This window comes from Trematomus bernacchii, unplaced genomic scaffold, assembly GCF_902827165.1.
Source record: "Trematomus bernacchii unplaced genomic scaffold, fTreBer1.1, whole genome shotgun sequence".
In the NCBI taxonomy this organism is placed as follows: Eukaryota; Metazoa; Chordata; class Actinopteri; order Perciformes; family Nototheniidae; genus Trematomus; species Trematomus bernacchii.
Window position 1 is genome coordinate 2,669,063 of NW_022987727.1, and position 13,168 is coordinate 2,682,230.

Genomic DNA, 13,168 nt, shown 5'->3' on the forward strand with positions numbered 1-13,168 from the left:
TAAGCCATGCAGGCAAAAGCATACACACACACACACAAGATTTGCTTCGCCCTAAATGTGCGCTGTTCAGTCTGGGAGTGAGGGCAGCAGATGACAGTTGGAGCTGTCAGGACAGTTTGTCAACTCCATTGGAATATATATATATATATATGTGTGTGTGTATTTGAGTCAAAAATGAAGACTAAGAATGAAACAACATTTCTTACACACAAAGACACACATATACATTTGTCCAATTATTATCTGAAACGTGTGCATTTTGTGCTGCATCTACAGTAAATGGACTGTATAGCACTTTATCCAGTCCCTACGACCCCTCAAAGCGCTTTAATTACTAGAAGTCAACATATTCATTCACTGTTGGCCACGCCATCGGGAGCAACTCGGGGTTAAGTATCAAGGATAGATCGACATGTTGACAGCAAGGGCTTGGATCAAACCCACAACCCTCTGATAAAAAGACGACCACACACGCAGCAACAATCGCCTCCCATCTAAGCATAATGATGTAAACAAAAGCTCACACAATAATCAATTGACTGTACAAACACTAGATGGGAGAACAAAAAGAAGAGAGTCCCCCACAGAGACAGAACTTTAAAATCGTTTTAAATGAAAGCAGACATATACAGTGGAAGCAGATGGTAATAGGCTCCTTTCTTACCTGTGCTCCACATTGCACCTCTAGTCCTCCTGCCGCCCTCAGTGAGTGACTGATATCTCCGACTATGAGCAGGTACACAAGAAACAACTATTTCCTCAATGAAATCTCTCGCAGCATTAAACAGGTCAGATGAAAGAAAAAAAGGCCGGAAAGATCTTCAATTTTCTCAAGAAGATTCCTAGAGCTGTGTATACAAACAACAACCTTACGCCCACGCTGGCAATGTAAAGGACATGTGGAAAAAGAAACCACAAACACATTGACTATCACCTCCCCTCCACCTTTCTACATCCTCTCTCCTCCCTCCCTCCCTCTTACTCTCGGCCCCGTGTGAAAACAAAACTGAGTCCAGTAGCTAATCGGGGCAGAGCTTAATAAGTGAGGACAGTAGTGTCAGAAGAAAGAGATTGCTGAAAGAGGCAGAAGCAGTGAGGCTATGAGAGGAGGAAGAATCACATTTCAATGGAGGCATAAGGAGTACCAAATATCAGGCAAGGTGATTTGTGATCAAACATACAACCAAAATGATCAGTTAAAAAAGTTGCAAAACTGTCTCTCATAAAGGACCATAAAGACAGTAAATTGACAAAGAACACTTTTTATACTCTATAAATTGCTTTTATATGCCCTTTTCCCCAATCTCTCAACTACACAAACATTTCACTATAGGCAACACATAGAGGAACAAACAAGACATTTGAAGATGTCCCCATGCTCATAAGAAAATGTGGTTATAAACATATAAACATTGCACCTATGGTTCAGCAATGTTGAGAGAAAAAAATTACATGTGGAAAAATGCTGAGTGACAACAGTGACACACACATGTGTAAATTCAGAGCTAGATGTTATTCTACAATGTCTGCAGTAAGCAGCTACCCACCATACAGGCCACTTAGAGCCACAGAAACATATCATTGAATGTACAGTCCAATTCACTCCAGGACATTGGCTCAATAAGCTCTTACACTGCAACCCCTCAAAAGCAGCTGCCTATTATACACAAAAAATTGCACACTCTCTGCCTTATAAGCAGGCACACTGCGTCTTAGCACTCCCCCAGGCACTCTGCTGGAAGATAAGGTTAGAAGGGGAAAGGGACAGCAGTTTACAGTTGTAAGCACATTTCAGCACCCAGGGGCCTGAGGGGTAGAGTTACAGGAACACACCGAACACCAGGACTGTCCCTTTCTCTCAACAGTAATAAACAGGCTTGTGAAGTTTATACAGCCCATTTAATTGGACAGTTGTCTTTCTGGCTATTATGTCTCAGTTTACTTTTGCATTTCTTAAATATTCCTAGATGTAAACTGCAGTTCAAGACTGAAATAAGAATAGCTTCAATAAGAATGCCTGAAAATGTGTGATGGTTTTGTAGTCATGCATTTATTTATTAATACACATCTGGGATGTGACATTGTTTTTAATATAAGTTGTTTCTCAGACATAAAGAAAATGTAGGGTAAAAGTTAATAATTAATCGTCACAGCATTAATCTCAGCATCCTTTGGATAGCTAACTGATAACAAGACAAAAACACTGCAGCAAACAACATCCTTGACCTTGAGCTTCTCCTATTTGCCAGCAGGGGGTGTTAAGTTATCCAAATGAGGACCACAGTTTCTGACACACTGCATTTGGGGAAAATGAATCTTCTATCATGCAAATTAAAGGTGGGGTAGGCAATTTTGGAGAAACCAGCTCGAGTGCGCTAGAATTTGAAAATACACAGCCGGAAAAAATCTGTCACTTCCTTACAGAGCCCCTCCTCCAACACACACAAACGCGCACATGACCAATGAGGGCACGAGATAAGTGCAACCCGGTATCACGGCAAGACGTGAACATGTGACGATTTACCATGCTGGGAGACGTGAAGATGTCACGATTTCGTCCCTTCAAACGTGACAGTTACACGGTATTGTTAACATGGCCCAACCAGTAGAGAAATACCCGGAAATGCCAAGCAAATGCTCTACCTGCCTGTCAGCCTCAAGCCCCCAGGAAGTGCGCCGGACTCTGATGAGAATATTCGTTGTGGCCAAACGGCGGTACTATACTTCCGTTAGGTTGCTGGGCCCGGAAACACTTTTTCCCATTGACTTACATTGGGAAAGAGATATCTGTAAATCGTTGGATAATTTTTTTGAAACTAAATAAACAGCCCAGTATGAACGTTTATATAGCCCTTATTAAAAACATTCGGTCCTCAAGTTGTAAAATGTGCTAATAACGTTATTCGCTATAGAGTTATTTCCCTCTGCATTATGAACGTGCATCTAACCCACGGGACCGCGCCGCCCGGCACATTCATGTTATGTTACGTGTTCAGTACTACATGCGTTTTACCTTTACCCATGGATGCACAATAAGAACGGACCCATATCGCCTTACCGTTCGGGTGTTCAGAGCAGAGCTCCCTGTTGGAGCGGCAGAGCGTGATGTGAACAGAAAAATGTTTCTGTCGCAATACTATTTAAGGAATCGTTGAGCTAGCTAACTAGCATACATTGTCACTATCTGCTAACGTTAGCTTTAAGGCCCTGACACACCAGGCAGTCACCAGAGAACTCGCCGACGTCCAACACCGACAGATCCATCGACGAGTTCTCCTGCGTCTAGGCCGTGTGTCGCACTGAAATACACCGCTTTACTTCAGCCGAGCACGTACGAACTGCGCATGCATGAGTGGCAATAAGTGCCCTTACCAGCAGGCGGTGGTAGTGTGTATTCGTCATTCAAAATAGGCAACAACCGGAAGAAAGAGAAGAAGAACAGACTGTGATATAAACAAACAGCAAATAGCGGGTGTGTTCCATTTTCAGTCTTGTCCATTGAAAACATGTATCGTGCGGCACTGGGGATATCAGCCATTGGAGTGTTGCTTGTGCAACACATTATCAAGAAACAGTATCTCAAGAGGCAGAAGCGACGAATTACGAGAAACCGCACTAAATGGGTGAAATCGTGGATACTGCAGCGAGAGGCTCATGGGGCTTTCCCGAACCTGTGTCGAGAGCTGGAGTTACATGAAAAGCCAGATTTCCGAAATTTTGCTCGGCTTTTTCCTGTTCAGTTCCACATGTTGGAGGAACTCCTCACTCCAATCATCCAGAGGGAAAACACGAACTACCGGGATTGCATCTCCGTGGGGACACGTTTGATGGTTACGCTGCGATTTTTGGCAACAGGTATGCAAGCTAAAGATGTTGCTATATTTGAAATTGCAGCCAGCACTTTGTATATTATTGTATATTGTGCTTTAGTAGTAATACCGCAGTGTAATGTAGATGTATTAGTGTAAGTACAAAACCAAAGTACCAAAGTACTGCTTGGTTGCTTGAGAAATTACCAAGGGATCAATAAAGCGTTATCTTCTTCCTATAATAATGCATGTTAAAATATTTCATTATTATATGTTGTATCATTTGTCTGAATCTTCATAGTACTTAAAGTAATCAACTATCTTGTAAACTATAACCTGTAGTTTTGTAGCTAATGAGTGTTTTGTTCAGCTGCTTGTGTAGATAACTCAGTTATGTGTTTGTTAATATTTGCAGGGGAAAGCTTCAGGAGCCTTTCCTACCAGTTCCGAGTGGGAGTGTCAACCATCCGGCAATTCGTTCCAGAGACCTGTACAGCCATCTACGAGGTTTTAAAAGAGAAATACCTGAAGGTATGTGTGGATACTTACTAGTTTTACTGTGCAAACGGTATGTAATACAGTGAGGTCTGTAGGCATTTGAACAGCAAATGTTTGGTTTGCCATATGAAACATGGCTCTTAAAAAATATATGTTTTGTTTTTCAGTGCCCAGACACAGTGGAAGAGTGGCAGCAAGTAGCTGATGGATTCCAGGCTCAGTGGAACTTCCCAAACTGCCTAGGTGCCCTGGATGGGAAACACATCAACATCCGCCCCCCTCCAAGAACTGGATCAACCTACTACAACTACAAACATACATTTTCCATTGTGCTAATGGCACTGGTCGACAGCAACTATAAGTTCTTGTATGTCGATGTAGGTTGTAATGGGAGGATTTCAGATGGTGGTGTGTTTGGTGGATGCTCACTGCAGGATGCCTTGGAGAATAGGACATGCAACATCCCTGCACCTGCACCACTTCCTGCTTCTGACGAGGCGGTTTGTTACCACATTGTGGCAGATGAGGCATTTCCCCTGAAAGAGTACCTCATGAAGCCCTATCCGAACCGCAGGCTAGCTGTAAAGGAACGCATCTTCAACTACAGGCTGTCGCGGGCTCGGAGGGTGGTAGAAAATGCCTTTGGCATCCTAGCCAACCGTTTTCGGGTCTTCCTAACCACCATAAACATTCAAGACACTGCCAAAGTGGAGGCCATTGTTTTGGCTGGCTGTGCTCTGCACAACTTCCTGCGCACAGAGAGCTGTAGCGCATACATGGCGGGAGTTGTTGACCAGGAAGGACCCGATCGTGAAACTGTCCCAGGAAGCTGGAGACAAGACCCTGACCTACGGCAAGCCACCCTGCCACCCACCACCAATAACTCAGCTCGAGCCAAGCAGCACAGGGATGAACTGTGCCAATATTTTAACGGTATTGGTGCAGTGCCTTTTCAGTGGGATAAGATATAGTACCATCTTTTTCTCTCCTGGTGGTTTGGCTCATAAAGGGGTTGTGTTGTGATATTATCCTCCAGCTTTGTGAAAGTCTATTCTTTGAAAGCAGATTTGGGTTCTCTGTTGATAATAGCTCATTCTGATGTTGTGTTATGTGTGTCTGAAGGTACAAAATAAATGTTTGCATTGCCTATCCTGCTATTTGTGTTTATTCTTTTAATCACACAGCGATAAGAAACAATAACTATGTGCCTACATAACTGTCAGTTGCAGCCCTAGCATTAGTATTGGTTATAGTAACAGCTACAACATTAAAATACTTCTAGGCAGATTGAGGAGGAGAATGGGAGAATGAACAGAGGGGCAGAGACATCCATCTGAATAATAATAATAACTTTATTTGTATATCACCTTTCATACAGGGGATTGCAGTTCAAAGTGCTTCACATCAGTAAAAAATAAGACATAAAATCTGTGTAAAACAAGCAGCAAAGCATAAAGTGGGATAAAATAATGCAGATATATTATATCAATATATCGATATTGTAATCCCAACAGCCCACCTTGTTTATGGTTTGATTCAGTTTAGTAGAATATAAAATACATGAATGATGAAAATGAGCACATAAAGTGCAGACACACTATACTATTCACCTGCATAGTCTTATGAATTATGGCTTCTATATTTTGCTATTATGTATTTTAAAGCAGAAATACACATCTGTGCCGTGTTTTCTTTTAAAACCAAACTGGTTGTCAGCTGTGGTAATATACCTTTCCAGCCTATCCAACATGGTCAATACAAAAGGAATGTGATCTGTAGTGGCCAACTCATATCAAAAGTCAATGTTGTCAAGAGAAGCGTGTGCATCAGCTGTGCATATACAGTGATCAAGCCATTATACAGTATGCCATGCTTCACTAATATATGTAAAGCTTTTATCAGGTATTAGAGATTTACATGAGAGTATGAGAATATTATCGTCAAAAAAAATACAGTAAACATTTGCCCAACCGAGAGTTATCATCCGAAATGTCAGCATTGAAGTTCAAATGAACTGCGGTAGACAGTATGTCATGTACTTAGATACTGTACTTAAGGACAATCTTGAAGTACTTGAGTCTTAATCCTGCAACTTCATACTTATGCTCCACAACAGTTCGATGATGAAGAAACCATCATGTCTGAAAGGCTACATGTGAATAGAGGGGCAGAAAACCGTCTTGGACATTTACATTTCAATCTTGAAGTACTTGAGTCTTAATCCTGCAACTTCATACTTATGCTCCACAACAGTTCGATGATGAAGAAACCATCATGTCTGAAAGGCTACATGTGAATAGAGGGGCAGAAAACCGTCTTGGACATTTACATTTCAATCTTGAAGTACTTGAGTCTTAATCCTGCAACTTCATACTTATGCTCCACAACAGTTCGATGATGAAGAAACCATCACGTCTGAAAGGCTACATGTGAATAGAGGGGCAGAAAACCGTCTTGGACATTTACATTTCAATCTTGAACAAAGAACAGCGGTAGACAGTATGTGATGTACTTAGACACTGTACTTAAGGACAATGTTGAAGTACTTGAGACTAATCCTGCAACTTTAAGGCCCTGCTCCACTCCCATTCAGTGTACTTTATACTGCGCTACATTTATTTGATAACTTCACTTAACTTTGAAGATTCTGAACACTACAAAATGTAATCAAGACATATTTTATCATGTATTATTATAGGTTAAGATAAAATGTTATTGATCCCATGGTGAATTTCCTAAGCTACCCAGCAGTATATGATGTAATTTAAATCAGCTCCTCCACTTCAGCTCTCTGAAGCAGAAATAAATCATTCTATGTTGTGTTATGTAATGGCTGTAGTATGAAGGTACGAAATAAAGTTTTGCAGTTTAGGTAGAAAGTGGTTTATTATCCAACAATATAATACAAAAAGTAAACTATCTACAAAAATACAATACAATAAAAATGCTATGCAATACAGAAAAAAAAATGTTATTGCCACAACTGTCTGTAAAAAGAATTAGACATTTTAAAATGAACTTTAAAAAAACAAAACATGTTTAGACAACACAGTTAAATGTCTAGAGATTTCTGTATGTAGTCGAGGTTTGAGTTCCCTCTAATACCCCTTTCACACCGGCGCTTTTCCAGCTCCTGCTGGGAGCTAGAGCCTGAAAAGCGCCGGTTTTTCCTGTTCACACCGCAGCGGCGGCGCGTCATAGCTCCGGAATGCGGTTCACTTCCAGCTCCAAAAAATTGTCGGTCCAGAGACAAGAGCTTCGGAGCTATGACGCGGCGTCGCTTACGTCTCTTAAGTCGAGGCGTGCAGGAAACCTTACTTTGACCATCCGTTCGCTGTTATTGATCATTGTGGAGATACATGGGCTATACAGGTTGTCATGTCCGACTATCAGAAGTAGAATCATAATGAAAAATACGCCGGTAAAATGTGCCTATAGAAAACGGCTTAGCAAGTAGTCAGTTTAGCTTCGGTTGCTATGCTAACATCACCCATGTTATACCAGAGAAACTTTCATAACAGCGTTGTGATGCCAAACAGCGTCAATTCAGACTGACACACATTCACTTAAGGGGAACTGGGGATATGTATCAGCTGCTTGTGTGACAGTCAGACAGTGAATACTTTAGAGCCGTGTGAGCTAACCCGGAGCTAGCGGGAGAATAAACTCCCGTGGAAGTGCAGCCATCACTGCAGCGGTCGGTAAATGCCGCTGAAACACATTAATAAACAATGAACCACGGCACTCTGGAGAAAAGTATAAGGTTGGAGAAGTCGTTATTTAATTTAATCTGGCTTCGTATGATTAAAAGCAACACGATCATCGACCCGATGCAGTCCCCGGCCCGTTGTTGTTGTGGGAGAAAATCAGCGACGTAAACTGTGACGTCATGACGCAGCAGCGGCAGCTCTGGGCAGTGTGAACAGAGCGGGAGCTGAAAAGGGAAACGGGAGCTGAACCAGAAAAGCTCTCGCGAAGAGCTAGAAAGTGAAAAGCGCCGGTGTGAAAGCCGCATAAGTGCCGGAAGAAGGCATTGTCCACGGTATTCAGGAATGGTTGAATCTCAGGAGGTGCCAACATCCGCAGTCTGTGCTCAAACACTTGGGCATGGGCCGTGAATACGTCATTCACTCTACTCGGGGCCAACTGTGCCAGAGTGTTGGTGATCCCATGCAGCAATGTTTGTGATTGGTCGGCGATGGACTCATCCCGCGAATCCTGCAGCATCCTGCGCTTCGCCGGAGTCATTCTATTGCTGGGTGTGCTTGGCCTATCTCCGAGCGGTGACGGTGAGGGTGCCGGCGCCGGTGTGTTGCAGATGGTGGATTCTGCCAGGGGAGTGCAGGGCTCAGCATCAGTGTGGAAGGACTCCTCAGTGGTGCTGGACATGCTGGTTTCACTGCTGGTGCCACCGAGGGGTGATTCTGCAGCCCCCGGATGTTCCTTAAAAAATGTTAAATAAATTCACAGTTAGTTGGATTTAATACCATGGATTCTTAAAACTGTTTACTAAGCATTCATAACAAAACAATACCCTGAAATGTGTGTGCCATTAGTTCGGGGTGTGGTCAAGTGTGAGAGGCACATTGTAGAAACATTGTGATGGCTCTATTCAGATGCTAAAACGTACTTCTAGAAGATTCAGAACACGACAAAATATAATCAAGACATATTTTATCATGTATTATTATTATTATTATTATAGGTTAAGATAAAAGCATTATTGATCCCATGGTGAATTTCATAAGCTACCCAGCAGTATATAATGTAATTTAAATTAGCTCCTCCTTTACCAGCTGCAACATTAAGGTGATGATCACATCAATAATTATAATACAATAATATATATATATTATTCTGTTATTGTTATATTTACCACTGTAACCACCACATGAATGCAAATAATGTTTTTGTAATTGAAAGAAGCAAGAAACACGTATTTGTACTCAACAAATAAAATAGTTACCGTGAAGGTGAGGTTGGAAGTACTCTCCTTCCTTTTTGTGAAAGGCTCCAGAAACCGCAGCCTGTTCAGGAACCACTGTTGTCGGCCGGTCATTGGTGTAGCACAACTACCCGAAGCGGCAAGTCTCCGGTACCGGGTGTACTGGGTTCGCATAGAATCCCATTTCTTCCGCAGCTCTTTCTCTGAAGCACACAAATAAAGGATGTAAGCATGGTGGCTCAAATCATATCTATATGCAGTGCCAAACAAGTAGCAACAGCTACCAACAAGATAACAACAAAACACAAGGTTGAAATAACAAATTACATTTCACGTACGCTGGCAAAGAATAAAAAACCAACAGTTTCTGCTCAAGAGCTCAATTGATGAAAAAAGATAATCTTACCTGAGAAACCAAGTTGCGATTCTATCTCTCGCCAGAGTCCCGTTTTAACGATTCGATTTGAGTATTTAGCCTCTGTAATATCATACAGAGCTGGCCTCTCCTGGATCAAAGTGATGAACAGGTCTTCGATTGCTTCATTCCAGATCGCCATGATGATCAATACACCGATGAGATGAAAATGAATAGCCATCTGTGTGTGTGTGCCTTCTTCAATCATTTGTTTACGTCCCTCACTTCCGTTTCGCTTCTCATTCGCTAGCTGAACAGCCAATCAGAGTGCTTTCTTGGCCCGATAGCTTGTGGTCGACAGCCGGCCGATTCAACATGTTGAATCGGCCGGGTGTCGACCGTGAAAGGCCAAATAAGGCGTGTCACGGCCGAGGGTTCGGGACACACCAAATTGACAAGGAACCCGTTTTCGCCCAACAAGGCAATACGGCCGATATCGGCCTGGTGTGTAGGGGCCTTTAGCCTTCGTTTTCTAATAGTTTTTTTCATAGGCTATAAACGGAGGTGGTATAAGTATAGATCTTGTACTTGATTAAAAGTAGAAGTACTCAGATCTGGTACTTTAGTAAAAGTAGAAGTACTCAGATATTGTACTTGAGTAAAAGTAGAAGTACTCAGATCTTGTACTAGAGTAAAAGTAGAAGTACCAGAGTGTAGGAATACTCTGTTACAGTAAAATTCCTGCATTCAAAATGTTCCTCAAGTAAAAGTAGAAAAGTATTCTCATCAAAATGTACTTATAGTAGCGACAGTGAAAGTAGTCATTGTGCAGATAGGTCCATTTCAGAATAATATATATGATATGTTTTATAATGATTTATCATTAAAGTGTTCTCAAAGCTGGTAAAGGTGCAGCTAGTTTGAATTACTTTGTATACTGCAGGGTAGCTTGTGAATTTACTCCAGGTGGAACTAAAGTCTGATTTAAGACTTGATTATATTTCACATCATTATTCAAATCTGTAAAGTAACTAAAGGTATTAAATACATGTAGTGGAGGAAAAGTACACCAGTTACCTCTGAACTGTAGTGGAGTAGAAGAACAAAGTAGCAAAACATTGAAATACTTAAATAAAGTACAAGTATCTCAAAATTGTACCCAAGTAGATACTTGTTGAGTTTATGAACTTAGTTACTTTACACCAGTGGCTATAAAGATAGAAAGACTAAGCCTTGAACAGAGGCATGAAAATACATTTTCAAAATGCTCAACAGTCCTGCCAAAATTATAAACTGACTGCTACACAATTAAAATAAATGCTTTTATATATTTCTATTAGATGTGAGTCTTTGGCGTTTCTGTTATTATTAACACTGCTGCTTTGGTTGTTCTGACTGCTAAAATCCTCTGTTATTCCTAATTTTAAAGCCGATATTCCGTGGGGTCAGGGGACTCGGATCCTTGTCACCTTTTTCATACCTGATTAGTTTGCATCCCTGATATATATATATATATATATATATATATATAGCCTGTATTGTATATTTATACACACAAATGAACAACCTTTGTTGTCAAAAAACAAATAACAAGTTGTATTGTAGTGTTTATTTTAGTGTTGTTTTATGCTTATCCACATTTTGATTTCAGAGCACAGGACAGGAGTTATATATATAGAGTTATAATATTTATTCAGCTGAAAAAGTCAAAGCTCTACGAAAATGTAATTAAAAATATATTGCACATGGTTGGTATTTAACAACAAGGGGTGTTATAGTCTGTGTTGTAGTGTGTGATATTAGTATTTATGGCAACATTTTACACCTTTCCTTCAAGTACTATACGCTTTAGTTACTTGTGGGGTACTTAACATGAATAATCACAGTTACTATCCTTTTACTCCATCACATTTCAAAGAGAAATAGGCTATTGTTATTTTAACTCCACCACAGTAATCCATCATCAGCTTTAGATAAAGATTTAAAACACAATTGATCATAACTCAAAATACATATATTTTTGTATATTACCAAGTGGTTTCATGTACAACCCACCAAAGTATCATGCTAAATGAAGCTCTGTTGCTTGGATATCACTAGATCCTGTTATCAGCGTAATATAAAAGTACATAACGATTTATGGTCACATTAGCATAATTACTTGCTAGCCTCTAGCTGCTAACTGCTGCGGCCGCCTCGTTAATATCAAATCCATCATAACAATCCAGTACCATGCTGTCATGAACGCGCGGTGCTGTTACATGTACACGTGTGACGTGCTTGATGTGAACGAGCCTTTTTCGGGGGCGTGGTTAAAGTTGCGCATGCTCTATGAGCGCATATACGGGTACTTCTCAGGCATGACGGGTAATCTGTGACGTTTCGCTCTTTTAAAAGTTGGGCCATTTTATCTTCATGCGCCAATGAGCAACTCTCATAGGAATGAATGAGGCCCCGCCTCCCACGCTGTATCCAGTTCTTATAGAGAGGCGAAGTCCCTCCCCTTCCGGTTGAGCTCCATGGGACCTTATTTCGGAAAAGTTATGCATTGAAGTCAATGGAGAGAGAAAGATTATCTTTCGATCCCGTTTGAATTGTGCCACGAATTACACATATGATGTTTGTCAATTTAAAAGATAATTTTACAAGGCAAGGCAAGGCAAGGCAAGTTTATTTATATAGCACTTTTCTGTACGTGACAATTCATAGTGCTTTACAAAACAAATTAAAAGACTTTGTATGAATAAATACAGTAAAAACACATGATATAATGGCATTTTACAACAGGCATTACAAAGCAAAGATAATAAAATAATAAAAATAAACACCACAGGTATACAATACATGTTTAAAAGGCATACTGTAGTTCGAATATGAGCAGCTCAATTAAAAGCAGCGGTAAAGAGATATGTTTTTAGTCTTGATTTAAAAATGGTAAGCGTTTCTGCGGACGTGCATGATTTGGGCAGTTTGTTCCAGAGTGTCGGGGCATAATAGCTAAAAGCTGCTTCTCCATGTTTTGTTGTTACTCTCGGAACCGATAGCAGACCCGTCCCAGAAGACCTGAGGCACCTTGATGGCTCGTAATTGTGTAGGAGTTCATCAATATACTTTGGTCCTAAACCATGTAATGATTTAAAAACTAGCAATAGTACTTTAAAATCAATTCTTTGGCCGACTGGAAGCCAATGTAAAGATGACACGTGAGGACACGTGCAGCAGCGTTCTGAATCAGCTGCAGCTTTCTGATGGATTTTTTTGTCAGCCCTGTGAATACACTATTGCAGTAGTTGAGTCTACTAAAGATAAAAGCATGGACAAGCTTTTCTAAGTCCTGTTCATTAGTTTTTTAATCCTCGATATGTTCATCAGGTGATAGTATGCAGACCTAATGACTGTTGTAATGTGGCTGTTGAAATTCAGGTCTGAGTTCATCACTACACCTAGATTTCTGGCTTTATTAGTGGTTTTGTAGTCTGCCGACTGAAGCTCTGCGATTACTTTTAATCGGTCCTTCTTTGCTCCAAAAACAATGATCTCAGTTTTTTGTTTGTTCAGTTG

The 13,168-nt window shown here is 40.8% G+C and overlaps 3 protein-coding genes across 4 annotated transcripts in view; 1 reads left to right on the forward strand and 2 right to left on the reverse strand.

The window, feature by feature from the left end:
- The window catches only part of znf385a (zinc finger protein 385A), a 65,146-nt gene extending 64,446 nt beyond the window's left edge, over positions 1-700 (reverse strand). For both annotated transcript variants that reach the window (XM_034145466.1, XM_034145464.1), the window contains exon 1: positions 665-700. In XM_034145466.1, coding sequence (XP_034001357.1) covers positions 665-677 — 13 coding nt within the window. In that variant the 5' untranslated portion in view covers positions 678-700. The remainder of the gene's footprint in view (positions 1-664) is intronic.
- Positions 701-3,395: 2,695 nt separating this feature from the next.
- LOC117494399 (protein ALP1-like) lies at positions 3,396-5,441 on the forward strand. The gene is made up of 3 exons (XM_034145302.1): positions 3,396-3,855; positions 4,225-4,340; positions 4,475-5,441. Exons 1-3 carry the CDS (start codon positions 3,507-3,509, stop codon positions 5,276-5,278), a joined length of 1,269 nt encoding a protein of 422 aa, XP_034001193.1. The 5' UTR covers positions 3,396-3,506; the 3' UTR covers positions 5,279-5,441.
- Positions 5,442-7,076: 1,635 nt separating this feature from the next.
- On the reverse strand, positions 7,077-9,809 carry LOC117494283. The gene is made up of 4 exons (XM_034145121.1): positions 9,659-9,809; positions 9,274-9,455; positions 8,455-8,750; positions 7,077-7,098 (listed from the first exon to the last, which is right to left on the reverse strand). Exons 1-4 carry the CDS (start codon positions 9,807-9,809, stop codon positions 7,077-7,079), a joined length of 651 nt encoding a protein of 216 aa, XP_034001012.1.
- Positions 9,810-13,168: the final 3,359 nt, after the last annotated feature.